Source organism: Streptopelia decaocto (assembly GCF_964273445.1).
Source record: "Streptopelia decaocto genome assembly, chromosome: 1".
In the NCBI taxonomy this organism is placed as follows: Eukaryota; Metazoa; Chordata; class Aves; order Columbiformes; family Columbidae; genus Streptopelia; species Streptopelia decaocto.
The window spans coordinates 148,671,473-148,699,249 of NC_138663.1; the positions used below are offsets into that span (position 1 = coordinate 148,671,473).

Consider the following 27,777-nt stretch of genomic DNA (forward strand, 5'->3'; position numbering starts at 1 on the left):
ACATTGCTAGCTCAGGTTAAATCACGACAGGGTGCCGCTTCAGTGGAGGGCCTGTGGGCAGCACTCCCTCACATCCTGGGCTCCTGATGCTGCCTTGCTGCTCCCATCTCTCCCACGCTTGTCATGGCAGGTGCTACATGGCTACAGAACTGCTCAGGTCCTGCTGGTGGTGGCCGGTGCCTTCTGCTGTCCCCCTCAGATGTGGGAGGAATAGATGCCAGCACCAGCTGATTATTACAGGTTGTTCCTCGAGTGGGGCAGCCAAGACGCTGGGCAGTGGGGGCTCCTGGGGATGCAGCTGAGGTGGTCTCTCCACATCCAAATCCCAGTGTCCTGCATTGTCCTTCCATGTGAACACGGAAGTCAAAGGCCAGGCTCTCTGCTCCCCTATGCAGGAGGCTGCATTCACAAGAAAGTAAAAATAAGTGAACAAAGGGACTGCAGGGGTCCCGTCAGTGGGGCACAGCAGCTTCACCTGACGGACACGGATGTTTCAACCTGGACAGTTTTTAGAGTCGAGGTTTGACATCCAGTCTCTGGTAACTAAAAGAGATGGAAAATAAGAAACCCCAGATAGAAAATTACTTCTAAATAAACTGTGCTTAGTTAATTACCTATGATGCTATTGAGAGGTACTCATAGCCTAGGCACTCGGGCAGAGGTGGGGGAGTAGCCTGAAAGCCACCACTGGCCAAAAGACATCAAGCTTGAGTTTGCGAGCACGTGCCAAATCACTGTTTTTTTGGGTCCTGTGGGTCCCTCTCACAGGCAAGACTCCTCCTCCAGCCTCCCCTGGACATCAGCACGGTGGCAAACGCTTGCTTTTGAGCAGCCCCTCATCTGGTGAAGGTCTCAGCCCTGTCCAGCTCTACTGCAGGATAACTTCCCTGGCAAGTCTCCTCCTCCTCAGAGCAAGCCGGGCTCTGTCACCAAGGGGGAAGCCGGCCCCGTGCTCATACAACCTGATGCAGCCAAGACAAAATCCCGTCTCTGCAGTCAGGATAAACTTGGCAAACAAGGTAAACTTTTGGTGGAGCTAAAACCAAATGATTCTCTTAACAGCAGTTTTATTTAAGGTTGAAGTAATTTCAGTTGGCAGCTCACGTGCGTTGCTTGATATTAAAATTCTTCTCAACTGTATTTTTATCTACTTCTGAAGGATATCAAGTAGCATAACACCTTGCTTAATTTCTCCAGAGTAGCAGAAGAAAAAATAACAGAAGATAACATCTCAAAATCATAGTCAAAATCTTTTTGCTTTTATTCTATTTGATGCTTAATATCTGGGAAATACAATAAATAATATTTAGTCGAGAACAGTTAGATGTTATGCTTAATAATAAAACGTTCAAAGAGGATGTAAAAATAAATTAATATCTTACTATTTAACTTCAATGACACAGCAGGTCTCAGTTTCAGACAACTGAGAAATTTTCAGCCATGAGAGACAAATGAACATGTTCTGTCCCTCTGTAAACACGCAGCTATCATTGAAACCAGTGGAGGATATACATATACACACACATATATATATATGGGCCCATATCAGAGAGCAGGATTTTGCCTAGAACTTACAAAATGGTAGCTGACATTCATGTGTGCTTTTTTAACAAATAGAATTGCAGAACGTTCATGTATCATACATTTTCCAAATGCTGCAACTGCAACTTATATGAAACATTAGCATATAAAAAGTCATCACTGTACAACCACGTTTTTTTAAGTCAGTGTCAAAAGCATAAAAAACAGCTTATTAAAACCAGATATATTGTTTAAGTGCTGAGGTTTGTGTTAGCTTTTTCCTGTTTTAAGCACAAGAACCTATTAAAACATAAAAGGCAAAAGTGGTTCAGAAAATGACAAACTATCAACACCACACTTGTAGCTTTACGAACACTTATCCGATGCTATAGCTAATTGCAAACCCACGTAAACACCATGAGGTACAGATACCAAGGGCCATTTCTCACAGCTGTGCAGACTGTGGGCCTCCTCCTGCAAACCCCGCTGGCTCTAGAGCTGCCTCCCAGGGCTGGTCCCATGGATCCCACTGCAACCCACAGCAGGATGGGGTCCTGTGACCCTCACGTCACGCACCAAACACATTTAAAGTGCCTCAGATTTCCAGTTGATGCAAATCTACATTTCAGTGCTTTAGACTTGAAGAGATGAAATAGCTTCTGGAAAGTCTTATATAAATACTCCTTTAAAACTATTAGAGGTTTTCTATTTCAAGGTAAAACTAATAAAATACTGAACTGCTTTTAAATTAGGCAAATAGTGCTTGCTCTGCTTTTTGTAAAAAAGCAACTATTTATTCCTTTTCTCTAGGATACTTTACGTGTGTCCAGTCACTCTTCCCTTTATTTTACAGAAAGTAGGAGGCAGAGCTATTGTAATTTTGTTGGTACAATCACCTGTGGAGCTTTGAAACAGCCCTAAGGAATTTTTTATGATGACACTGAATCTTAAGTTCATCCCACTTCACAAGTCTTTCCTCCAGTTTGTTTTACTCTGCTTCTTCGCTCTTTTCAGAACCACCTCCAGCTGAACTATCCGCCTCATACTTTTTATCAAGAGCATCTTCAAAGGATTTCCCGCAGCAATCATACGTTTTACTTGTAGATCCCGTGTGGGTTCGAATGCGAGCTCCTGGCTGGTACAACTGCATCGCTGGGCGATCCTAGAAGGAAGGAGATGTGGTTAACGCTCTGAGAAACCCGCGTGGGACACATACGTGGGATTTTAAAGTGATGAATGTTTGTGGAAGAAAATCGATTTTCTGTTATATCACTTTACATTTCATAAGACCCAAGGAAAAAAATGGAGTGTAATGAAAACTGACTATTTAATATCTGTCTTGTTTATAATGCTATTCTTGGGAGCCAAGCATCTGAACTTATTTGAATAAATAAACCTGAAAAATTAAAGACTCTGTGATACATTTGATGTGAGCAATACTGCAGACAATTATCAAGCACAGTATTACAGGTAAAACTCCGAAAAATGTTGCTAATGGTGCTACCTTTATTAACATCAACTGGGAAGAACAGCCTGGGCACTTGCAACTCAGCAGATAAATGACAAATACTAAATACAAGCAAAAAAAACAAAGACAAACCAGAGACCAGTTTAACAGGCAACAGCTAGAAAATTATCCTCAAATAAACTTTACCAATTGTTATGTGTGCAGTGCTACTTCAAATCATCAATCACTACCACAATTTAAACATGGAATGGACATTTTAATTACAAATATAAAAATAAAATTGCAGAGTTATTGCAATATCACGCCTTCCATATTGAGTATCAGAGCAGAGGAATTTGCCTACTTGAACATGCACAGGCTTTGTGAGTGACCTCATCATATATGTGCTGATTCCATCACTGAAAAATGGGAGAAGGAGCCAGTTTACAAGGAAAAGACACCTCAAACTTGCAGCTGGTCATGTTCCATAGCTCTTGAGAGCACTTTCTTAAAATTTTAATAATAAAACATGCAGCTTAGAAACTTTGTTTAAGAAATCTTTTCCTACTAAGAGTATTTTACTCTCACAAAAAGCAGTTTTTAATGTTACGAAGCAACCCATTCACCAAAACCAGAGCTTTTTGATCAAGGTTTCTGTTGAGTCTAGCAAACAAAATTAAACAGCCTATTTTAAGACAGTGGCAGAGCACTGATATTGTCCTACATCGGACTGTATTAACTTCCACCTCTCTTTTTAATTTGAAGTAATTGTAGTCTTCAGTCTTACATTCTTTCTCGTTCCAAACATGATTTCCTTTTTCTTTCTTTTTTGCATCACCTTTGATTGGTTTTTTTGCTTCACTTCATTCTCCATCTCCAAACCAGACATCAAGATTCACTACTGGGCCATACAACTAAATCATTCTAGTTAGTGCTTTGTAGTGTGGTAGGAAATGCGTAACATACATCTTTACATCACAAACAGCTGCATAAATGTAGATCCTCTGACAAGCAGCACCCATTGGAAAGTTTATGATAAAGGGTCCAAATGATTTTTTCATGTCACAGACTCTGTATCTTGCAGTGTGCATCAACACTTGTAGGACTGTTACACTGGAAATTTCTCATTTTCTACTTAATTATTACAAACTTCACAAAGAAGTTCAATCTCTGTCTAATGACTTGTGCTGGTGTTAAGTCTATAGGTCAACTGGAAAACTCAGCCCTTAACTTTTATCTGTGTGCTAAATACTCTAAGGAAAAAAGTCACCTCATTGCAAAAAACTTTACTGATATTGCTTATTTTGTTCAGGTAACAAACCCAGAACTGTGGACTAATCCAGAGACTTGGCGAACTATGAGAAGCGCAATGGCAAGAATAAAAAGGAGGTGGCTTCTTAAGGCTGGACAAAATGGCTCTGAGACTGACCATCCAATTCCAAGGTTGCAGATTATTTTGTGAGATTTCAAGAGCAGCACGGCAAGCATGAGGAAAAAGGTTTTTCCCATCTTCCTGTTTCTGAACTAGCTGGTTTTCTGACTGTCCTACAGCTTGAGCTGCTTATGTATGTGGGAAGCGGACGATGTGTCTGTGCAGATAAATCTCAGCCACGCTGCCCAGGTGACAAAAAGTGGGGCACACCAGGCACTCTGTGTTTGCACAAGGTGACTTACTTGACATGCAGAGTGAGTCCACGTGGATCTGCTCTGTGCACACTCCACACAGACTCACTCTGCACGTGACCAATTTACTCCTCAGCAGCTGCAGCCCACATCACAGATCAGTCGCTTGGCTGGAAAGAAGAGTTTCACATGCAGAATGAATTTCTACACAAAACAGTGTTTCAGTCATCTTTTGTGGAAAATCTAGGATCGGAAGGGACAGAGAATGAGGGTGACAAGGAGAAGCCAACTTCTGAAAAAAGACTGTGACACATCCATGAAATTAGACAGTCTGAGAAAAATGATGCCCATGTCTCTGGGAGACAAAAAGGGACAGGTCTGCTACACAGTCTGCTCCAGGCCCCGTCTGCACTTGCTCTTTCCCTGACAACGACCATAGAGGATAATTTGTCCAAACTAAACAACAGCCTTTTCGTACTGCTGGGTATACAGTACTGAAGACTTTGCACATTCACACCCCCTGTATACAATGGTCTCTGAATTAGCTATTTATTTAAGCCCCTATAATTCCTCTACTGAGCAATGCCTGACCAGTCCACAATATAATTACTTTATGAGCTGGTCAATGGAAGTACATCTTTATAAGACTAGCATGCCATAGTCTTTAAATTTCATTTTAATACACTCATAAAACACAAGGCTTCCAAGAATAGCATTCTAAAAATGCTAGGGTTGAAAGGAAGAGAGAAAGTCTTCTATATCTTGTGAATATGAATGAGTGGAGACCTGTGATCTTATTTTAACTGCTGCTGTCCTCTGATAGCCATAGAAAGAAGACTGGGTTTTACTGAAAATGAAACAAAGAATTGTTTTTTTTGAAAAAGCATCTTTATGCTGAGTTTGCAAAAGTAAAACCTGTGATCTTGAAGCATATTTAACTAATGAAAGATTATCCTAAATGAATAAAAGAACCTTATTTCTTATGCGCTCCTTTTTGGATGCCATGTCATCACACTTGTCCTCTTTACCCAGTTTGTCTACTGCCTCCACAGTGAAGCTGTAGTTGTAGTTCCCTTTCTTTCCTCTGTCTTGGTTGCATCCTTTCCCCCACTTCAGCTCTTCTTCATTCCTTCTCACAAACTTGTCAAACTCATAGTGAGCTCTATGCTTTCTGCCATCATCCAGTCGGTACCTTTGTCTTTCAGGTTCTTTTTCTCGAAATCTTCTCTCCAAATCTCTTTGTTCTTTGTCACTATCATTTTGTGACCTACAAGTATTTATAAAAAAAAGAAAATCCAAACAATTAATAGTAAAAAGACAAACAAACACACAAACAACGAACTGTTGAAGGACAATATAAAGCCTTCCTTCGACTTCAACAATATTTAGATCAGTTGTATAGCAAGGCTGGCTTTTTCTCGTTAAAACTGGTTGCGTGCAATTTTGCTGAATGTCTCACCCATAGATGTCTGGCCCTTGACTATGCATTCAGTTCAAAATACCAGACAAAGCTTTGCAAGCAAAATCTGCCTTCTGTGCAGCTGTTGTGGAAAGCTCATTCTTCAGCTTTTATCTCTCTTTGCAATCCCATAAATAGTTCCCCAATACTCCTCACATAAATACATGCTGCATGATTATGTCTTGTGGCCTCTTCCTGAGGTGACTCACGTATGTGAGAATTCCCCTGACTGGGAACATGCAAGGCCCAAAGGAATTGTGCAGGTATCATGTATCAATTTGGTTTATAACTCTATTTAACAAAACATATTCACTGACACTGCAACTTCTGGAAGGCACTTGTGAAAATGAACAGTATGTTCCAGGGTTGTGTTTATTATGTCTCCAAGTAACTTAGCCTACCTTTGCATTTTTTATTTGGGTGAAAGACCATTACCTTACCACAACATAATACTTAATTTCTGCTATGCTGCAATGGGTTCATATAATAAATATTATTAGTTTGCAACATTTTGCTGCCTGTCTGATGCAATTCACTTCATTTGTTCTTGTTCAGCAACTGGGTCGTTTTCTCACAAAGCAAAACTGCAAATAATGAAGAAAGATTAGAGAATAGATTGAACTTCAAAAGAAGCAAATACCAGCAGTTTCTTTTTATATATTTCATATGTATAAATGCTTAAAATTGAAACAGTAAAGTTCCTTTTGACAGTCCGCTCACATTTTGGGAATCAGCAGACAGAATCGAGAGTGCATGGAGATTTTCTAATGGTGATCAAATAGTGATATGCTTCTCTTTTAGAATGGTTTCATATGAATAGAAGTGTATCTTCCTACATCGCCTTTTTTTAAAAAGAACAGAACTGTGAAAAACATCAGCCTCTGCCATAAACGTGGACATTGGTGGGGCTGCCAAGACAGCGGCCCCATTTCAGGAAGAGCTGGAGGTCAGCAACAAAACCTGAACGACGGTAAGTTATTCAGCATTTCACAAGACTCTGCTTGTGTCAGCACAACACGTTCACCAAAGGGAAGCAACATCCCAGCAGGCAGACACACCTGCATCACTATTACAGAGATACTGTACCTGTAGCACAGATGCATATCTATAAAATACTCTGTCGGTTCTCAAGGGTTTGTTTCAGGTTTAATATGCTATTCTAGACACTAACTCCAAGTCCTAGCAAGGCTCTGGAACATGATTTTCCAAAAAGCCAGAAAGACACACCTAGATCTGTTGGTACCCGTGTCCCTCCCTGCCAGATCCTGTGGGTGAGGAAGGAACGAACGTGCCTGAAGGTCAGCAGGTGACGGGGACACAAACTCCAGTTCAAGAGTGCTTCAAGTAGCTTCCTAAAATTCAGTCATGGTGAACAGGCAAGCAAGAGTGCAAATGGTGGGATAGGCAATAATGTAATTACAAAGTGCAAGTAGAAGATAAAATTATGCAGCCAGCAAAAATAAAGCAGAAATGAATGGATGGACGGGGAATGGAAGCACATTTCCGTTTGGTATAGTTTCAAATCCATATGAGACCATGTACGCTCATGCACTTACTGAGGTTTTCATTTGTGGTAGAAAGCTATTGCTAGTAAGCCTTAAAACATGGTTTCCAACAGGTAATTCAGTCTCCTGTATGTCGAGTTGGAAGCTACAGTTTATTACTGATTTTTCAGCCAGTCACATAGTTAAACCTCTAATTCTCAATCCAGCTGAAATAGCTCATAGCTTGCTACCTAATCACCCCCACTACTAATAATGATGAAATGAGCACTTAGAAAGACAAGGTAACACTTACTGTACCTGCACAGCCAAAAGGATTCTGGTTTACACCTGGAAAATCTACATTAATGCCTTATTAAACTTGCAAGATCAATACTAAAAACATTACGTGGCACCAGCAAAAGTTTAATACATGAAAAGCCTTATTAGCAAACAACTGATTTGCCCCTCCAAGTGTTTCTATTGACATTTTTCTGTGTTTCCTCTGTTGAACGTCAAAAAATGGGGTGTTCAACGTTTTCAATTTCCATCAGAGAAAAGGAAATGCAAGTTTTCAGCATCTTTCAGGACATGCTTAACATACTGAAACACTGAGCCTATGTTTGATGTCCTTAGTGAGAAACAAAAAAGATCAATAATGCATGTAGGATATTACTGGTGAACCACTTCTCCAATTAGCAAATTCAGCGGTTTTATTTTGCAGAGTTCACTGTTTCTTTCTTTTTCTATCTGCCATTATGAGAAAATTTGCAGCTCCTGCAGACCTTTCATAAAAATCAAGAAACTACATGGACAAAGTTAAAATTTAAACTACAGAGAATAGGCAGGTAGCCTGCAAGGCTCCTAGAGCACAATCCCGAACTTCCTCTAGTACTTTGCACATAATACCTTACATAAATCATTTAAATGCTCAAGTTTCTCCATGTGTACAAGCTGCACATATACCTGACATCTCAGCTTCAGGTCTTCCATTTTGCAAAGCACTTTTGAGAGCTTGGCTGAAAAATGCTACTGAAGAACAAAGTATTATTTAACCCAGCAGCACATCATTGTTAGGTATGTATCTTACGTATCTTACAGTGAATCCTGCTCCCGATGGAACATACATGCCAAAGAACAAGAAAGTCAGCTGCTGAAAACATGTGTAAGACATTTGTAGGCTACTGTAGTTATGGAACTGGGCTATACCTCTTGTTCCTACTATTACATAAGCAACACAAAAGGCAGTGGGAGACAGAGACCACCTTCTGCAAGTATCTATCACACCTTAACTATTCTGCCATCGTCCCACTTATCAAAGACATTTATTTGGTTATTGCAGCAAAATTTAAGGAAGTGTGATGGAAAAATAAGGCATCCTAGCCCATTTAATCTCTGACATCGGTAATGGAAGGAGGGCTTTAGCTGAGCTCTTGATGGGGAACAGGTGAAATAACAATGAAACTCCGAATGACTTTTCACACAGAAATCCTTCCAATCTGGGATTTCAAAAAAATTCACAAATAAAAACCTGCATCCACTAATCCTGACATCAGGTCAGTAAGCTGCTACTAAACATCTTTTGCAAAAAGGACAGTGAGAGATTTGTTCACACACAGAATGAAATCAGTTCCTTGCTGACAAAATGGCCACCGAATTTACAACTTACATCATGTTTAAGCCTTCAAATGAAAAATTTAGGAACTAACTCAAAGCCTTAAAGATAAATATTACTTACCTTTCCTTAAGTTCTTTTAGTGAACCTTCCAATGATTTAGATTTTATACTGCCAGATACAGGTGATTTATCCCACTTGTTTTCTTCAATGTCGTCATCTTCACCTTTTTCTTTTTGTTTTTCATTGGCCAGTTCATCTCCTTTTTCAGGCTTCTTGAGAAGCTAAGAAATATTTGTTTATATTATGATGTCAAATTATTCTCATCTATTGCAACAGACATTATAATGTATTAAATACATCAAAAACCTATTAAGATTGAAGATATTTAAATCCTAGGAATGTATGTTACAAAGCATAACATTTAAAAAGTTATTTAAGGAGGGCAGTTCACTTCTGCTAAGGAGTGACAGTCATTAACAGGCATTCAACTGCACACTTTTAAATATGCTGACAGTACTGGAGAAAGCACTCACCTACTTTTCTTTCCTATGTTTTATATATAAAGATATTATTATGGTCTATGATTTCTTGGAAATCATATAACAGAGGTCAATGTTATTGCCAATAAAACAAAAGCAGAACCTCCAAGACAAAAGGAGCAAGATTAATACTTTACTCCATGAAATATTATCTATAAAATGTGTTACACATGAACTACTTGGGACAGACTGGCATACAGAAGTCAGTGCTTAGAATAAATACATCCTGACAGAAATATAGACTAAGGAAAAAATTATGATGTTAGCAGAAAAAGTTGTATTGCATTTTCACCTTGGACATTAAGATTTCCAAGAAGTCTGTTCCTTTCACCACAAATAAGCTGCACAGGGCTTGAGCAGTGTCTAGCATTACAGGAATAATCATTATAGAAGGCTTAACTGTCTCAAATGATTTCTCTAATATTTCAAGAATAAGCAAGACATTTCACCAGTTTTTCTGAAATAAGCACAAGTTACTCTTCACTAATATTTAAAACTTCCATAATGTTTCTCTCTGGTAATGCTATCCTTTGCTTTCAGACACAGAACTAGCTTTCAAGGTCAGACTGCCACAGATATGTCACAAATTCTCGGGTCTTCTGGACAACTGATTTTGGGTAACACATTTTAAAAAACAAGTCTCTTTTTTTCTGAAGTTCTAGAATGTTTTTCTTGATGCCCAAATACAAAAAATCTGCAATTTGGCTACAGAACTTACTTTTTTTTGATACATCCAGGTAAAGACAACTGTTCTCCAGGAAGAAAAGGAAAAGGTAAGAAGTACACAGCTTGGTGGCTTCTCCACACAAGATCTGGAGTGAGTCTGTGTGCCCATGTGTTAAGCTACAGACTCCTATACCAACTTTCCTCTTCAAAATAGCCTATAATATCTTTCCAATACCATGAAATTTAGTTCAGATTAATAGTTTTTACCTATGTCATCTTAAATACACCTCCCTAACTAAAGGCACTAAAAGCACATGCATTCAGAATGTCAGAAGGCAGCATAGTCTGAAATCAGCAACACTTTGTTGTAACTTCCTTAAAGTGTACTATAAATAAATCAGTTGTGAGCATAACACAAAGAACTCTCTGCATGCACGACTAGATGAAGATTTACACGATAGAAAGTGCTAAAGCCGTATTTGCAACAATCTTCCAACATGTTAGCACAGAACAATTTGGTTCTATCAGATTAAGTCATCATAGAATGTGGCAGTGTCCTATAGAGATGTCTGAGTTACCTGTCATAACTGCATCAGCACATCATTGTACCTAAGGTAACTAGACCCACCTTTCAATAACACATCTTAGTCAAAGCCCTACATCTCCTCCCCTGCCAGTCAAAACTGGTTTGGTATCTCCACACTGTACCCCAGTACGCTGCGTAGATATAGCATGAGACTGCAAAGGAACTTCTGAATAACTGCAACAGAGGAATACGTTTTGCCCATTAAAGTACCTTGATTCTTATTTCTTTTTCAGAAATCTTCTTTTGCTTCTCCACTTCTTTTCTTTTACGTCTTTCTTCTTCTCTGCGCTTCCTTTTCTCTTCCTCCCGCAGACGTTTCTTCTCCAATTCTCTCCGCCTTCGTTCTTCTCTTTTCTCTTCTCGTATTCTCTGAAGAGTTCAAAATGATTAATTGCAAACTGTCCAACGGAAAACCATGTGAAACATAAATGTTGAACTTCAGGCAAAAGTCTGAACGTACCTGCTTTTCTAATTTTCTATTTTTAATATATTCCAAAAGGGGTGTTGTTCTTCTAGCTAAAACACAAAAAATTTGTGATATAGTGTTCAACTCCTAAAATATGTACTCATTTCTTTACTTCAGTACTAACCCCTTTTTTTCTAGCTTTATATGCAAGGGAGATAAATAATTAATAATCCTGTTTGTTTTATATCTTTTTGAAGGCATTCCCATCATTCTGTTTTAGAAACACTTTGTTGCTTTTTAGCTGTTAGGGTCAGAAGCAACAGAGGTATGTTGCACGGTTGTTTAATGTTTAATTAAAAATCATTATTTTTTCAGTTCAGAGAATGCTCATCAAATGGTTATTCACCAAAAAGGAAGGAAGTGTGTTCAGAACCTACTCCTACGTTTCAATTTTGTACATCAAAATTAGCTACATTGTTCTTCATATACAGACCACATTACTGTAATCTCATATAGCATTTTTCAATCCCAGATTTCAAAGTACATCACGAAGGAAATATTTTCACTCTTATAACATTTCCATTTAACTACCATTCAGCATTCACCTCTCCACAGGAAAACAGGATTAATAAGAGATAAGTGGTTTGTTCCAGGTTACAGATTCAACAAAACTCTGGTTTCCCAAATGAAGTGCCTCATCTACTGGCTCACATAGCCATTCTTATGTTACAGAGCTGCCTCCACACTCTGAAATTCAGCCTAAGCCACCTGCCTGAACCATCTCCAAATTCTACACAAACTTGGGGATCATAACCAAATTCTGTATCATGTACAGCATTCATGACTGTCAGTACCTAATTAAAACTTTGCGTACCTATAGCTGTGAGTAGTTAAATTATGTCAGCCTTAGATGTTCCAGGATAGACTTATAGAAAATATTTACTACCAGAAAGAATTTAAAATGTTTTATAGGACTCTTCATCAAACCAGAAGAAAATTTCACTGATGGAATGCATGACAGGATTTAGGAGAAATAAAAGAAATGAAAAATTCTTCATTACATTTAAAATGGTATATCCAAAATCGAGACACAGTTCATATCCCAAAGACAGCTGAATGTTTTTGACTTGAAAATCTAAATATCCTGCTAGCAACCCATTTGTTAATGATAAAACCTTGTTACACGGTTATGAATAGGAAGGCTTGATAAGATTCAATATTTATTTTTAGCACATATCACTGGTCAAAAGCAACAACCGAAAAAGATCGTTGATTTGAAATCTTCTTCCCTCTCTCCCTAGATTTTCCATGCTGCCCACCACCCCCCTCAGCCCTTACTTCTTGACCAATTCTAGGTCCCCAGCACGCTCCCTGCCAGTCCCTCGGATCTGTAGCTCTGACTCTCTCTCCTGCTCCTCGAAATTCCCCCATCTGAGCAATGTCTGTCTCTGGGCACTTTTACAAGCTGAAAGTGGCCACAAATTGTAACTGGAGGGTCTGAGGATAAGCTGCACGGGGAGTCCAGAGCTTGACCCTAGTCATGAGTAAGCTTGTGGTGCAAGAGGTTTAATCAGAAATTATAACCTGAAGTTCAAGGAAGAGAGGCAATGTGATGAGTACTATCGAAAGAAGAAGGCAAAAAGAATGTTTGTCAAACTTGAATCTTACCCATCTTATTTATGGGCCTTACTGCAAGTTAAAATCAAAGAGGTTTTTCTTAAAATGCTTAAGAAATTTTAAAAGAAAATCAATTACAAAATTAAGAACGTAACTTTAATACTTTATCTTGCTCTCTACAAATAAGCCAGAAGAATGAGCTTACCTTCATCTTGTTACAGAGAAAATCTGTTTTATATCTCTCTGTCACACTGAAACTGATGAGCTAAAACATCTGACGTGATGCATAAAACATGCTGGTTTGCGGTAACACTAGCTGGAGAAATGCTGAGAAGGTGAGGCCCAATTCTGCCAACAAAGTCCTGGGCACATCTTTCATTTACTTCAGTAGGAGTAACACCTTTGAAACCGGACATGCAACTAAACCCTTACATAATTTTGCTACACACATGCTACCTAATGAATTGTTCTCATTTTTATATTGATAGCAATGGTCGCAGTTTCGAATAGCAGAAAAAAAAATGGCGACTAATTTGACTTCCTGTGATTTAACAGAAACAAAACATTAAAACTCCTAATAGAAAGCTGCCTTCAGCCAACATGGTTATTCTGAAACCTGCCACTCTCAAGACTAACTATTGTCATAGTGAGAAAATGTTAAAGTTAATAAATATTTCTTGAAATTGTAAACTTTCTTAGAAAATTCTGACTGCATTCACTCTGCTGTCAAATACTAGGGAAGATTTGAGGTAAATAAAAATTGCTGGGGAACTTCCTTATCTATAAAAGCAATAAACAAGTTTTACTGGTGACAGAATACTCTATATGTCTGTACTTCTAACGTTAATTAATGCTACTCTAGAAATTCTTGTCACAGGCAAGGACAGACATACACACACCATTAATCAAAAGAGGTGGCTCTTTTAGACTGTAAAGAAATAATAGCAAAGTTCATTTTTGTTCCCCTACTCAATTGTCACATCTAGGGAAAGAGGAAGTGTTCTGCATGCTGTCACTTGGAGATGCAGCGTATGAATATTCCATGTAATCCTGAAAACTGCAGAGTGGTATTGAAGGTCTCAATGTTGGTCTGACTAAAGATTCCTCCAGAGACTGTGAAAGTCGTGCTGCACGCACACAGACAACCAAGTGCTGTCTTATTTTCAAAGCTTTTGCAGAATCTTGACCGTGAGAACAAACAAATAATTTCATGTTTCACAATAAAACCAGCTAACATCAGGGATCAAATGTTAAATATTCAGCTATTTTCTCTTTTAAAAATAAATCTGCCAGCTTTTAAAACATCTGTAAGTATTCAGAAGTATAAGGACCTATTTCTGAAGCCACTGTGCATGCAAAACTTCCAGCGAAGTCAAGTGATCCCATGCATAGAGACTTAAAACAAAAGGTGGGATGTTTCCTGCCACTACTTGGCTGGATAACAAAAATTTCACAGCAATCATCTCAATCTCTGTTAGGCTGAACAGGTCAGCTCTTGCAGGTAGTATCATAAAGATATAAAAAGATATTCAATATTCTCAATAAGAAGAAAAAAACAAGAAAACAGACCAATGAGTTCCCTTGTTTTGGCCTCAATCTCTCCCAAAAGAATCTCAGGATTGGCACAGATTTTCTCTTCATCAGCACAATAACTCTCTAAAAATTTCCTATATTCTGGATCTGTGAAGAAAAATTTTTGAATTGTTAATACTTTGCAATGCACTACAGAAGTGGCATTTTCCACTGTGACACCAAGAAAATATGTTTACCATCTTCAATGCTCCCAGCTTTGGTATCTTTTTTCTTCAGCTTCTTTTTTGAAATCTTCTGGAACGGTGCAAATTCAACCACTGCAGGATACTCCAAACCTTAAAAGAGATCAATGCTTAATTTTCTGAGGGAGGAAAAACATTATGTTCAGGTAAGATTTTCAAAACTACTGAAAATTTGTTGGGCGGTCTTACTTGAAATCAAAGGTGAATGTTTCTACAATCCCAACCTAAACTTCTAATGAAAAACTACATGTAGTAGTATTTTAGAATCAAAACAGAATACATTCATATTTTAATTATATATATATATATATATACATTAAATATTTGTGGACATACACTGTCAAAATGAAGATGACTACTGTTGCACAATAAAATTCTTGCATTATCATTTGTAATTCCCTCTTAATTCTTCACAGATATTCATTGATAAGAAAAAATTACCTAAAATCTCAGCCTGACAAGTAAGTACTACTGAGAAATTAATCTGAAATTAATTGCTTCTGTAAAGTTTTGTTGCCAGAATAAATATGCTGGGTAACATAAAATCAAAAACCATAACACCTTCTGTCAGATTCAACATTTCAAAACTCAGCATGTAGAACTGTTAAATTCTTTGTTTGTTGTGTTTGGTTTGGTTTGTTTTTTTCCCATTTATGATGTACTACACAACTCCTTGCCTGTGTTTCTGGCATGGGTACTTTGTTTTGAATTCTGCCTTAAATACTGGATTCTTCTTTGGACTGCAGTCAGAACTGCGTGTAGCTTTTGAGTTTCACCTGGTTTCCACTTGCAGCAAGTTCAAGATTACACTTTGCTCAAGTCCACTGAAAACACGGCTTAAATCTGATAGAATATTTGTTGACCTTACTGCATCTGGTCATGCTTGTTTTAATTTTAGCCTTGTAAATGCAATGCCACCACAATCCTCACCAGAGGGCACCTTTGATCAAAGTTTGTGCTCTTTATTTGCACGATCCTGCCAACCAAACTGGCCAACTGTGTCCAAGCTCTGTTTTGTAATATACAGAATACTCTGGTTTCAGTCCAGCTAACACTGAAGAATGTGCTTAATTCAGACAAACCGAACTCTTGGCAGAATTACGAAAAACAGTTAATTTCTAGTTTTTCATCAAAAACAATCCAGCTTTTTCTGACAAGATGGAAAGAAAAAATTTGCATATTAGAAAATTCTGGCATCTGTTGGTTAGGAGCTAGCCTGCCTACTACTTTACAACAGAACTTGAAATCTGGGAATCACACACTGCAGGGAGTGTATTGTTCTCCATCTCTTGGAAAATCCATCTAAATCTAAGTTAGAAGCCTACAACAGAATGGACAATGTTCAAAGAAACCCACAAATTTATGTCTGTTTTATACAACCTGTGCATTCTTTTACAGAAGGTGTGAGTGAAGGAGACAAGGAACGGCTAAAGGGGAAGTACCTTTTGGTGGCTATGGCAGTATCGTGCTACTGTAGGAGACCTGGATTTATCCACATCTACATTACGGAGTTTTTGTAACCAGGGCAAAATTTTGTAGACTGAACATTTTAAAGATGGACAGCAATTTTATCACTCTTTTCATGCAATTCAACTCGTCTGCAAATGCTCTAAAAAGTCAAGCCATACGGGTCTCAAATTGGACAACCAAAATGATGCAGACAAGTTTTCGTCTTGCCTTTTCAAAATGGTAGTGGCACAACTTTATCTCCCAGAAACCCACTAAAGATGTAACAATTCATGCTTGCAATGTGTTCAGTTACTGTTGTGATGAATTGTGAAGCATGCCTGACAATTAATAAGATCTTCATAGTGTATTGCTTAAGGTACAAGAATGCACATAAAGCATGCACACCACACAGAGAAGCAAGAGTGCATGGACAAGCACAATTTGTACTTCCATTACCTTTTAAATGCTAGATTTTAATATATTTTTATGTAGTTAACTGTAGACTGAGGAAAAAAAAACCCTGGTATATTTAGGAAAAATGAAATGAATTCATGTTTTAAAATGGTATATGTATATATACACATTTAATATCTTACAAATAGTCCAACCTTTATTATCAATGAAGACATAGCCATCAAAGCGATCTCTAAAAAGAAGGATGTCCTCAGGATTTCTAAAGTTAATGTATGCTCTTGAGTAGAGATGAGGATAAAGGCTGCAACAAGAAACAATTTTATTTTCTGTTATTTACTCTTCTGTTTAGGACTCAAAAGTAGTAAAACTAGAAGGATCACACTGCAATTCTCATCTTTTTTTGGGAAGTGACTACCTTAAACATGCATACTGAAGTCTTTACACATACATGTCTAATCTTATTTATGACAAAAAGTAACTGAAAAACTGAATTCCTGGATATAACTGGGAAAACTACTCTGAAGTGAGACACGCATTTCTAGTTTGTTTTTTCTCCCTAAATTGCAGAACATACACTTCCATCTTGCAGTATCAATGCTTTTTAGTCCAGTATTTCATTATTTAAGATATATGAATAATAGCAGTTCTTTTGGGGACCTTCTTGGGTGTTCGAAGTCTGCTGCTGCTTCAGTAAAAGCCTCCCAGTTAACTGGTGGTTGTCATTGTAATTAAAGAGATTTCCACCTTTAAGAAAGGTTAAATAACTTGATAATTGGAAAGATAATATGCTGAACGATGTACAAATAGTTCATTTAACGTACATGTGTATGAATATATATGCAATGTCTAGTTGTGAAAAACGATAAGTGAAAATATTATACAAAGCGTTTCTACCAAAAGAATAAACAGGGACTTACCTAAAATAATTTTGATCCTTCAAGAATTTATTGGCATAGATCCCTCTGCAGGGGTAAATTTTTAACATGCCTGATAAAAACACTGGGGTTGGAACACCACCAACCGCAATGAAACTGAGGTAATTTAATGAATTACCACCCATCAGCTAAGTTGTTTTGAGTCACGGCATGTACATGCTTTAAACCCCTGCAATGGTAATATGAAACAGTTTGGCTTAAACTGCCTTCAGTGATGGCTGTGTATTACACCAGATTTTGGAGTATATCTGAACACAAACCCATGACTTTAAAATATCAATGTTTATTATAGTATTGCCACACATGGCCTGTCTTCAGACAAACTCACCACCAGCAGCAGGAGACACTAAACACACACAGTTGGAAAAGTATTTCAATCCCATAGCTATCTCAGAATCAGATTTCACAGTAAGTGAGAAAGAGCAAAAATATGGGTTGGATCACAGGATCCACACGTGGCAGCTCAAAGCAACACAGTTACGACAACCTAATTTTTTCTTTTGCAAATGTGCATCCATATGCATTCCACTTTGGGTGTTAGAAGGTGACCATAAAGAGCAGCGATGTCAATAACTAACCAATGATTTTGTAAACGCACCAAACTCCTGTTTGATATTGTAGCCAGGAGAAATGTTTAACAAAAAATTAAAGGGCTTTTTCCATTATGATGTTTTGCAAACACCAGCTATGGAGTGTTTCTACAGCACACAGAGGATAAACCTTCTAATTCTAAGGAAGAGCTATTTCATCCATATATACTCACTGTAATTTGATATTCTAGGATGTGAATACCATTTAGTAAACCGTAAGCAGGTAACCACAAAAGTGCCTGCTAGGGCAGGGTGAGAGCTATGCTGCTGACACGAAGCAGTGCTGGAAGACACTACAGTGTGCTCCCTTGTCCACCACAGCCTGCAGAGGTTCCACACATCTATGGACCACTGGCAAGTAAGATCTAGCCCCGGGGGTGACAAACTCATTTTCAGCAGGGACCACATCAGCCTCGTGGTTGCTTTCAAAGGGCCAAATGTGATTTTAGGACTGTATAAATACAGGAATAGTTACATTTACACAGTCCTAAAATTACATTCGGCCCTTTGAAGGCAACCGCGAGGCTGATGTGGCCCCTGCTGAAAATGAGTTTGACACTCCTGAGCTGTAGCTTGAACAAATGTGCATGGCAGCACGTGGCTGTGTTTGTCCTGGGGTTCTGCAAACCCTGTACACTCCTCTGCCATCAGATTTGCAAACCTCCTGTCTGCACATGCAACACAAGGTATCTTGAGGGTGGCTGTGGAGTTACCACTAAGATGCAGTTACCACCAAGATGTAACAAGCCAGCTTCCTTCTCATCAGTTTAAAAAAAAAAGAAAAAAAAAAAAAAAGGATGAAATGTAACATTTTCCATAAAGTATACTTAAAGGAGGAGGTTTTATTGTGGTAAACTACAGCTGTGCTGCAAGAAAAGTCCCTGTGCTGTCTAATAGCTGGAACATTAAAAAGGATTATTGTTATGTTTCATGTTCTTTGATGTTTAAATTAAATGAGGCCTGATATTAGAGGCTGATATGATTATACACTTGAAGTGCTGAAGATTCAGAAGACAAAACCAGAAATCTTGAGGAAGCATTATTTTTCCGCCCAGTAATATTATCTGAGACTGAGAAACTGAGTTTCAGTTCCCAGTCTAAACAACTATTTCAGTGTTTTACCCATCTTCAGTTTTTGTAAAATACTAAAACTTTCCATAGATCAAAGACTGGGACTCAGACGAGTGTCCCAGCCACTACATTACTGTGGCACTTCTGTGTCTCAGTGCACACACAGCAAACAGCTTCATCATAAAATTGGTTTGGTTTTGTTTTCCTGCAGTAACTTAGAACCTTATGGTTGGATACATAACAATGGTGAAACAGAACAGAAAATACAAAGACTTCTTCCTTGTTTTCTTTAGCATGTACATCAATGCTGTCTGTTTCATGTGCTTTGGCAACGCAATCTTTTCCTGATACACAGCATAATATTTTTCTAACATTTTCAGCTTAGGCTTATCACAGTATCTTTCAAAACAGAGCAACATTTGATATGGTTATTAACAATTTATGAGTAAGAAAAAGAGTCCAAAATGTATAAACAGGACTCCGGAAAACAGATTTAGAATTCACCTTGCAAATAAGGGATCCAATGTTGTTGCTATCCATTATTATCATACTTAAGAAGTTCATTCACATCAGCAGAAACATACAAAAATATAAAAGCATGCTTGTGGCATAGCAGGATATTGATGTGCACAGCAGCACAATAAAATAGGACTATCTGTCCATTTTTGTTGGTGTGTATCAGGGTAGAAGGTTGTAGAAACATGGCTATGACAACTCGTAGTAATTACAGGTTCCTTCTTTGATGGAGCCACTTCTACAGAGTTGGTTCTCATATGAGAAATATCTGAGCAAATTAGATGTCAAGAGTTCTTAGTGTATAAAAGCCTTATTGACAAGTGTTTCCAACCCTGTCTTACATTTTTTACCCAGCAAAGTGTGCAGTGTGCCTAAAAAAATAAAAAGCATAAAATTCACTTATTAAGTGGGAAGTTAACTAAATGTAGCAAATCAGAAATACTTAGCACTGGCCTGCATATGAAATGCTGTCTCTCACTCTGGGTTTCAGACACCCAAGTTCCACCTGCAGCTCCCACATCTCCACCAAGCCTGGATTCCCTCTTCACCTCTCCACTGAAAACCCATCAGCGTGACTGTACAGCAAAGAGCGCACAGGGCTTTGCAGGGGCTCTGTGGCTAATAACCTCTACTAGGAAGAATCAGTCCTGCTCTACTCTTGTAGACTCTGACTATACACATTTCTTCAGTACAACAGGCAGTTTCTTTGTTTTCTGCTCTGCGTTTAAGGGTGTTCAATCTTTTAGGTTACATGTTTTTTTCTACAATACTTATGTTTATCATCTCTTTACACCCTCACTTTTATAGTAATCTTAATAACAAACACATTCTAATAGTTTACTTCTACGAAGTATCTTTTAAGACAATTGCGTAAAAAGACAGGTAAAAAGGAAAACAATTTTAAAGTAATCTACAACATAAATAGCAAAATGTAAACTATAAAAACAACCATCGCATCTAGTAAAACTACTTATCAACTTAGTGATTGTGTGTGTGTATATATATATAAAAACATATATACTTACATGTATATATAGATCTCTAAATCTAAATTTTGGAGTGTTAAATAAACATCCATCCATCCATTCATATATTACATAATTTCTGATCAAACAGGTAAATCATCATCTACATTGCCAAGTCAACGTAAAATCCACTGGCCTTCATTCTTGTCTTTCACTTCCTGTGGTCATTCACATAGTGGATGGAACTGGTGTAACTTTAACTTAGCCTTCCCTTTTTGCAGATACAAATGAGCACAACTTGCCCAGCCACAGAGAAGCAGAAAGATTATGCAGCTGTGATGACAGACCGTCACTCGTTCCAACCAGAACACCGTAGAGGTGGTTCTGTTGTGGCTTTGAAAGTGCTGCCACTTCAGAGCTGCGGTTCCTGGGTGCACACGGCCATCCCACAGCATCAATGCTATTTGCCTACAATAATCCTGAGCAAAATGTTGGGAAGCAGTTATGAAGGGCAAAGGCAGAGTGCTGTTTGCAAGAAGCTTAATCACTGTCTGTGACACATGGCATAGCATCAAATATTTCACTGGCTTTCACATAAGTAAAGCTTCTGTTCAGATCTCTTTACTTTTGTAACCTCACGCCACCACTGACAATTTCCAGTGTCCAGGGCCAGTCTGGAGGGACAACCAAAATCCTGCAGGGCCAGAGCTCAATCACTTGACTCAAGGTTTAGAAGACTCAGAAACATTTACATGCAGACAAAAAAGAATATCTGGAAAAAAGGTAGTTAATATATAGAGTCAGAGAACAAGACAGACTGTCAGGAAGGCAGTCTTTATTATTAGTGATAGATACTGTGTCTATCGAACGAACACCCCTAGAGTCACAGAAACAGTCTTTTGTTTGTATTTTAATGTTAATGTACAATAGAGAATATATTAATCAGTGAATCAGATTAATCTGAAAAAATGAATGAAACACAACGCAAGTCACTTTCTGAAATGATTTTACTGAAATGGGTATGACTGAAAATGTGCTATACATTATGACATTACATAATCAAATGGAATTTTAAAGTTTTATAGCTTGCCTATAGTAACAAGACACTATAGACACAAGACACTTAAAAATAACCTTTAGACTGTAAAAACAGTGAAAATGGAGTTGACAATGTCTATCTTGCAAAAGCATATAGGTAGGACTGCAACTGTCTGTTTTGTCCTCTAGCATGAGATGGCCTTGAAAATAAAAATGTACAAAAAGCTATAGTTAGACCTCTTTTGTCCTCTCTCCGACAGCAACTGATAGAGGATGCTTAGAGAAAATATATTAAAAAGGAGAAACTACACACTGACACTTTACCTAGTATATCATTTCAGCTACTTGCAGCCTAGGGACTTCATAATACAAAAATTGTGTCCTTTTGTTTAATAGGTTTTCATACAGAACTATTTGTCTAAATAAGTATTTGTCTAACTGCTCTTGAAGTATTTTTAACCTCCATCATTTCTGGCATCAATTTCTGACAAGGAGTTCTACAGTTTAAGAGTGTCATGTGAAAAAAAGAAGTCAGTGCACTACACAGTTGAAGAAATCTGAATGAGCTCATAGAAACTTGTTATCTAGAGTTACACAGGGTGGGGTTAAACTGAGATGTTACAGCTTTTCAGGCAAATTTGTCTGCTTCTGCATCAGATTTGTACTCCCCTTTATCTTTCCAGCAAACAGATCCTCCTCACTGAGTAGCTTCTCCAAATCATTCTCGTTAGGTAACATGAAATTTGCTTTTAATCTTCCCATGCTTTTATGATGATTGAATTCTCTGCATTCGTTGCCATTAAGCAAATGGTACAAGACCTACAAAAAGCTGATCAGTGAAAGACAGCGGGCAGTGTAGAAAGAGCATGCCCATCTTGTCCTGCAGCTCTTCCTGTTGGCTGGAATGGTGTGAAGACGCATCCACAGAGATTTCTGGAATTTTGTGAACTGTCCATAACTTGAAGGATTACTGCAACAATGCGTTATACTCAGAAAACAGTTCTCTGCTGGATAAGAGGAGATTAAGACTCACTGTATTAATCTCATCTTTAATGTAACAATTTCTGAAAGTTTCTGTATATTTTAGTGTATGGACATGTAAAGAGCTAAACCATAAACAGATATACACTTGGTATGTGTCAGCATTCAAACCAAGAGGGCAAAGGGGGCAAGGTGATCCTGGGCCAGTCAAAGAACAAATAATCAGTCAAGCCAATACTTTGCAGAACCGTAACTAAAGGCGCACCTAAACCGCGAAGTTCGCTGAAAGAGCTGCAGGCATACAAACCAGGTGAAGATAAACCCATTCTGAAAAATTACATCTTTTGTATAAAAGCATCGTTTTGAAGAAGCAAGATGAAGCAAAATAAAGTCAATATGAAACAGTTCATGTTGAGAAATTCACACACACATGAATAAAACTTTTTCTAGAGAATTTAAAGCTGTAAAGGCAGAAGAGAACATGAATCCAAAACTCAAGAGGAAAAGAATATTGTTCTCCCAGATAACTGTTTTATTACAGAGGTCATACATCAGACTCAAGGAAACTGATAATCCAAGTAACACATTTCAGAGATCTCATTGTTCAAAAAGTTTTCACATGCATATTCTTCGCTTGCTGCACCCTGAAGTCTAGTAGCAAAACAATATAAGGAACAGCTTTATTTTCTTCACGTTTTGTTATTTTTAATCAGGAAGATCTGCTCTTCACAACAAACAGGTTTTTAAAGTGTTTTAAGCATGTCCTCATCTCTTTACCAGAATGAGCTGCTGTGTCATGTACACCATGTAACAAATTCTTTATATATATAAACATATGTTCTGTCTCTAGCTCTATGAGAGTACATGATGAATAACACAGCATGAGAAAACCCACGACATCTTTCATCAGTAACCTGACATGGATGCAATTAAGTGAGTGGACAGCAAGATTTCTAAGTACTGCATAATTCATCATAGAGAAGTAAAGAGAAAACCAAAACTTTATATGTACAATTGTTGTCAGTGCATTCTCTAAGATGGCTGATAAATTCTTATGCCAACAATTGTTCCAGAAAATTAAAATTTTAACTGTTTCCTGGCATCTGTGCAGCCAAACACACTGATGCCAGAGAGACTCTTCTTCAGAGAATTTTTGGTTTGCCTTTGGTATTTTTCCCTCATCAAATGAACAGCTGGGACAGAGGCCTCAAAGAGATCCACTTCAAAATAGGGACGATAAAGTTCAGAAGAGAAATGTCAGTAACTACAAAGACTTTCCATCAGACGAAATACTCCTCTTACCTAACATCACATCGATTGTGGTTCTACCAGAAAAGCTGAAGCACCTACTATTTTGTTGCTGCACATACGTGTAACTACCTAGGTCAAGCAACTGCCATAGTTTCGCCAAATCGACATTTGTTTCTTTCTGACTGTGGAACTGACTGAGAGAACCTGTATAGTCAGAGTTAACCATCTAATTAATAACACAGTGGGAGCAAGAAGTGGCAGCATCCTTTCCAATAACATCAGCCCAGGAACTAGACTGTTCCAAGTGCAATTTGTCACAATCGCCTACAAAGGAAAGGTTATCTGCTCTGGGTGAGGTCACCCCTAACTTTGAAAGCTGGACAGCAATAAACATCCAGGATTCTTCTGTAGTTGATGGAAAGAATGTGGTGCCTGTGGAGGGTTATTCATTGCACACTAAGACAGGCTAAGATGGGTAAGATGGATCTCATACTACAGTTTTCAGAACACATGTAGATATAGTGTACAGGGTATTTTGTTTATTTTAGTGGTTAAGTTCATTCTTTTCTGTAAATTGTTTTGTTTGAAAGGGAATTCTATTTTACCACTGTGACGATGAGTAAATTATATAATACACTAGCAATTACAATTTATTTTAAATCAACCACTATTTTTTTTAGTTTTGCGTGAGACAAAAATGAATAAAACTGCGTTGCTTAAAAAATTGTATGAAATAAATACAAAACCATGTAAGCAAACAAAGAAATTAAGCTCAAATGGCACTCATGAAAAAAACTTCTGCAATATTTGCCCTAGGATGACTATTTCGGTTAAAACAAATATCCGAGTTTTAACGAAAATTATGTCCTATTCATATACAAAAATTTTGTGGTTTAAAATCACCAATGTAAAAGGGCATAAATGCATACACTCTGCATATGTATCCAGTTTTTCACAAATACTTTAAGTATCTAACAAAGAGCAAAACAATATGTGATCTCGTGTGTCCAAAATACCCTAATTAGGTTTTAAACACCTGAAAACCTACACAAACAGCTCATCCTCACCTGGGATCAGCAGTGCAAAACTCAAAATAATCATGGGCAGGTAGAGGATGTAGCTGTTCCTCCAGTTGCTCCTTAGTTAGACAAGGAGGAAGCCGTCGAATAACTACCTGCACATTTAAAAGAAAACAGAGATTTATCTTTGATCTAAATACTGCAGAAAGAGACTAAACAAATTATATTGCTCCTCTTTAAAAGCTCTTCCTCAAATTGGGATCTTTAACTGGAGCATCAGCCTCCTAATGATTTACCTTCTTGGACATGCTGAAAGACAGAACAATGCCCCATCTCAGTTTCTGCTAACATTGTAAAATTGTATGATAGCAAATATTCTGATGAAGAGCTTGAGAACCAACGCAGTTTAGCCAAGAGCAAAAGATATTAAAAACTGATCAAAAAGCAGATATTGACTACACAACATTTTTACACTATCTCTTTTTAAAATTATTTAAACCAACTTTAAAGTCTTTTACTACAATGATATCTTGGTGTATTAGGTTTATATGTCCAAGTGCTGGCAGCAGGGGCTGTGGGGCAGCCCCTCTGAGAAGAGGCTGGAGCTGTCCCACATCAGACACCGCCAGTTCCAGCCAACTCCAAGGGACCCACCACAGGGCATGGCGGAGCCGAGGGCACCTCAGTGAAAACTTAAGAAGGGACAGAAAAGGCCGCACAGCAGTTCGTGAGACAGAGGAGCAAGGGAAAAAAGGTGTGAGAAACAGCCCTGCAGCCACCAAGGTGAGAGAAAGAGGGGAGGAGGTGCTCCAGGTGCTGGAGCAGAGACTCCCATGAAGGAGACCACAGAGAAGCAGGCTGTCCTACTATTGGAACAGATATTCACACTGCAGCCCATGGGGAACCCACACCACTGCAAGTAGAGGTACCCTAGAGGGAGCTGCAGCCTGCGGAGAGCCCACACAGGAGCAGATTTATCTTGAAGGACTGTAGCCTTGGAGAAGACCCAGGCTGCAGCAGTTCATGAAGAACAGCAGCATGTGGGAAGGACCACAAGGCAGAGCAGTTCATGAAGGACTGTATCTCATGGCAGGGACCCCACGCTGGAGCAGGGGAAGAGCGTGAGGAGGAAGGAGCAGCAGAGAGGAGCTGTTATGTCCTGTCTGCAACCACCATTCCCCATCCTTCTGCACTGCCTGGGGGCAGGGGAGGTAGAGCCTGGGAAGGAAGGTGGGAGGGCAGGAAGGTGTTTTAGTTTTAATCTCTGCTTCTCACCATTCTACTTTTTTCTTTTTTAATTAGCCATAAATTAATTTTCTCCAAGTTGTGTCTGGTTTGCCTGTAAAGACACTTGGTAAGTTATCTCCTTGTCTGTATCTCAATCCATTAGGTTTTTCACCTTATTTTCTCCCCCTGTCCTGCTGAGCAAGGAGTAAGAGAGGAGCTGGCTGGGTGTCTTGCAGCCACCTGAAGTCAACCCACCACATCTGGGTAAACTGGCTAATAATAAAGGCCAGGAAACTGTAGGGAAACCTTTGGGGTGGAAAAAAACCAGCACATAAAACAGTAAAATGGCCATCAAGCTCCTGACACTCTATTTCCATTTCTTGCCAATATCTGAATTTAACTTAAGTTATAGTGATCTTCAGTGCTTCAGTTTCCCAGCTAAGAAAATGGGAATAAATCAAACCTCACAGTACTCTATATGGAAAGTATTCTTTGCAAAGTGCTCGAATAAAGCCATAGAGAGAAAAATGCTCTTGTCCTTGCAGGAGCTGCTTTGCCACTGCAACAGCCAATATTGATTTCTGAAGAATTAAAGGCAAAAAAGGCACGGGGAAGAAAAAAAAAAAAAAAAAAGAGGGAAAAAAGCAGCGCTGCTGCTTTTGATCTCAAAACACTGAGGTGAATCAACACCATCTTTCTGCAGATGAAGAAATACCCGTTTAAATACCTCAATCCCCTGACATTAGACCCAGCCTGCTGAACAGAGCCCACCTGCGCCGTGCTTCTCCCTCCAAACTTGCCCGGTCCTTTGACATCTCCCACCACAGAGGCCTCTCCCATGCACACACCCCCCGCCCCCGCCCCCGCGTCCCCCGTACCCACCCAGTGCGTCCCCCCCGCCCCGTTCCCCGCTCGCGCCCCCTCACTTTGCTCAAAGCCGTTTTTTTCTCATCTCGCTGTTTAACCGGCGTCGGGTGAAGCGGCGGCAGCGGGGACGGGGGTGAAGAAGGCGGCGGCGGCGGGTTTGGCGGAGCCTCCGGGTCGCGGCGGGGCGACTCCCGCCGCAGCGGGGTGTCCATCGGCCACTTCTCGCGGCCGCCGCCCCGCATGAGCCCCGGCCCGGCCTCCCGCTCCGACCGCATGGACCCGCCGCTGCCGCTGCCCGCAGCCAGGCGGAAACCTCGCGAGAACTGGCCGGTGGCCCGGCGGAATCTCGCGAGAGTTGGGGGGGAGGGCGAGCAGGGCTCCCCCTCCTCATCCCCTCAACGGTCATAGAATCGTGGAATCGTTTTGGTTGGAAGAGGCCATTGAGATCGTGGAGTCCAACTATAACCTAGCACTGCCACTAAACAATGTCCCTAAGAATCTCGTCTACATGTCTTTTAAACACCTCCAGGGATGGTGACTCCACCGCTTCCCTGGGGAGCCTGTTCCAATGCCTGACAACCCCCGTGGTGAAGAAATCCTTCCCAATATCCAACCTGAACCCCCTCCGGCTCAACCATTTCCTCTTGTCCTATCACTTGTTCCCTGGGAGAAGAGGCCAATCGCCTCCAAGCTACAACCTCCTTTCAGGTGGTTGC

General features: G+C 39.1%; 1 protein-coding gene across 4 annotated transcripts; it reads right to left on the reverse strand.

Annotated features, from left to right (window-relative positions):
* Positions 1 to 1,237: 1,237 nt before the first annotated feature.
* On the reverse strand, positions 1,238 to 27,348 carry UPF3A (UPF3A regulator of nonsense mediated mRNA decay). 4 transcript variants are annotated; one of them, XM_082076014.1, is made up of 10 exons: positions 27,121 to 27,348; positions 25,016 to 25,122; positions 16,796 to 16,902; positions 14,733 to 14,831; positions 14,533 to 14,643; positions 11,401 to 11,456; positions 11,151 to 11,309; positions 9,270 to 9,430; positions 5,784 to 5,858; positions 1,238 to 2,683 (listed from the first exon to the last, which is right to left on the reverse strand). In XM_082076014.1, exons 1-10 carry the CDS (start codon positions 27,334 to 27,336, stop codon positions 2,485 to 2,487), a joined length of 1,290 nt encoding a protein of 429 aa, XP_081932140.1. In that variant the 5' UTR covers positions 27,337 to 27,348; the 3' UTR covers positions 1,238 to 2,484. The 4 variants fall into 4 exon arrangements, with proteins under 4 accessions (XP_081932140.1, XP_081932139.1, XP_081932137.1 ...); XM_082076013.1 differs by having other exon boundaries at positions 5,620 to 5,858; XM_082076011.1 differs by having other exon boundaries at positions 5,564 to 5,858.
* Positions 27,349 to 27,777: the final 429 nt, after the last annotated feature.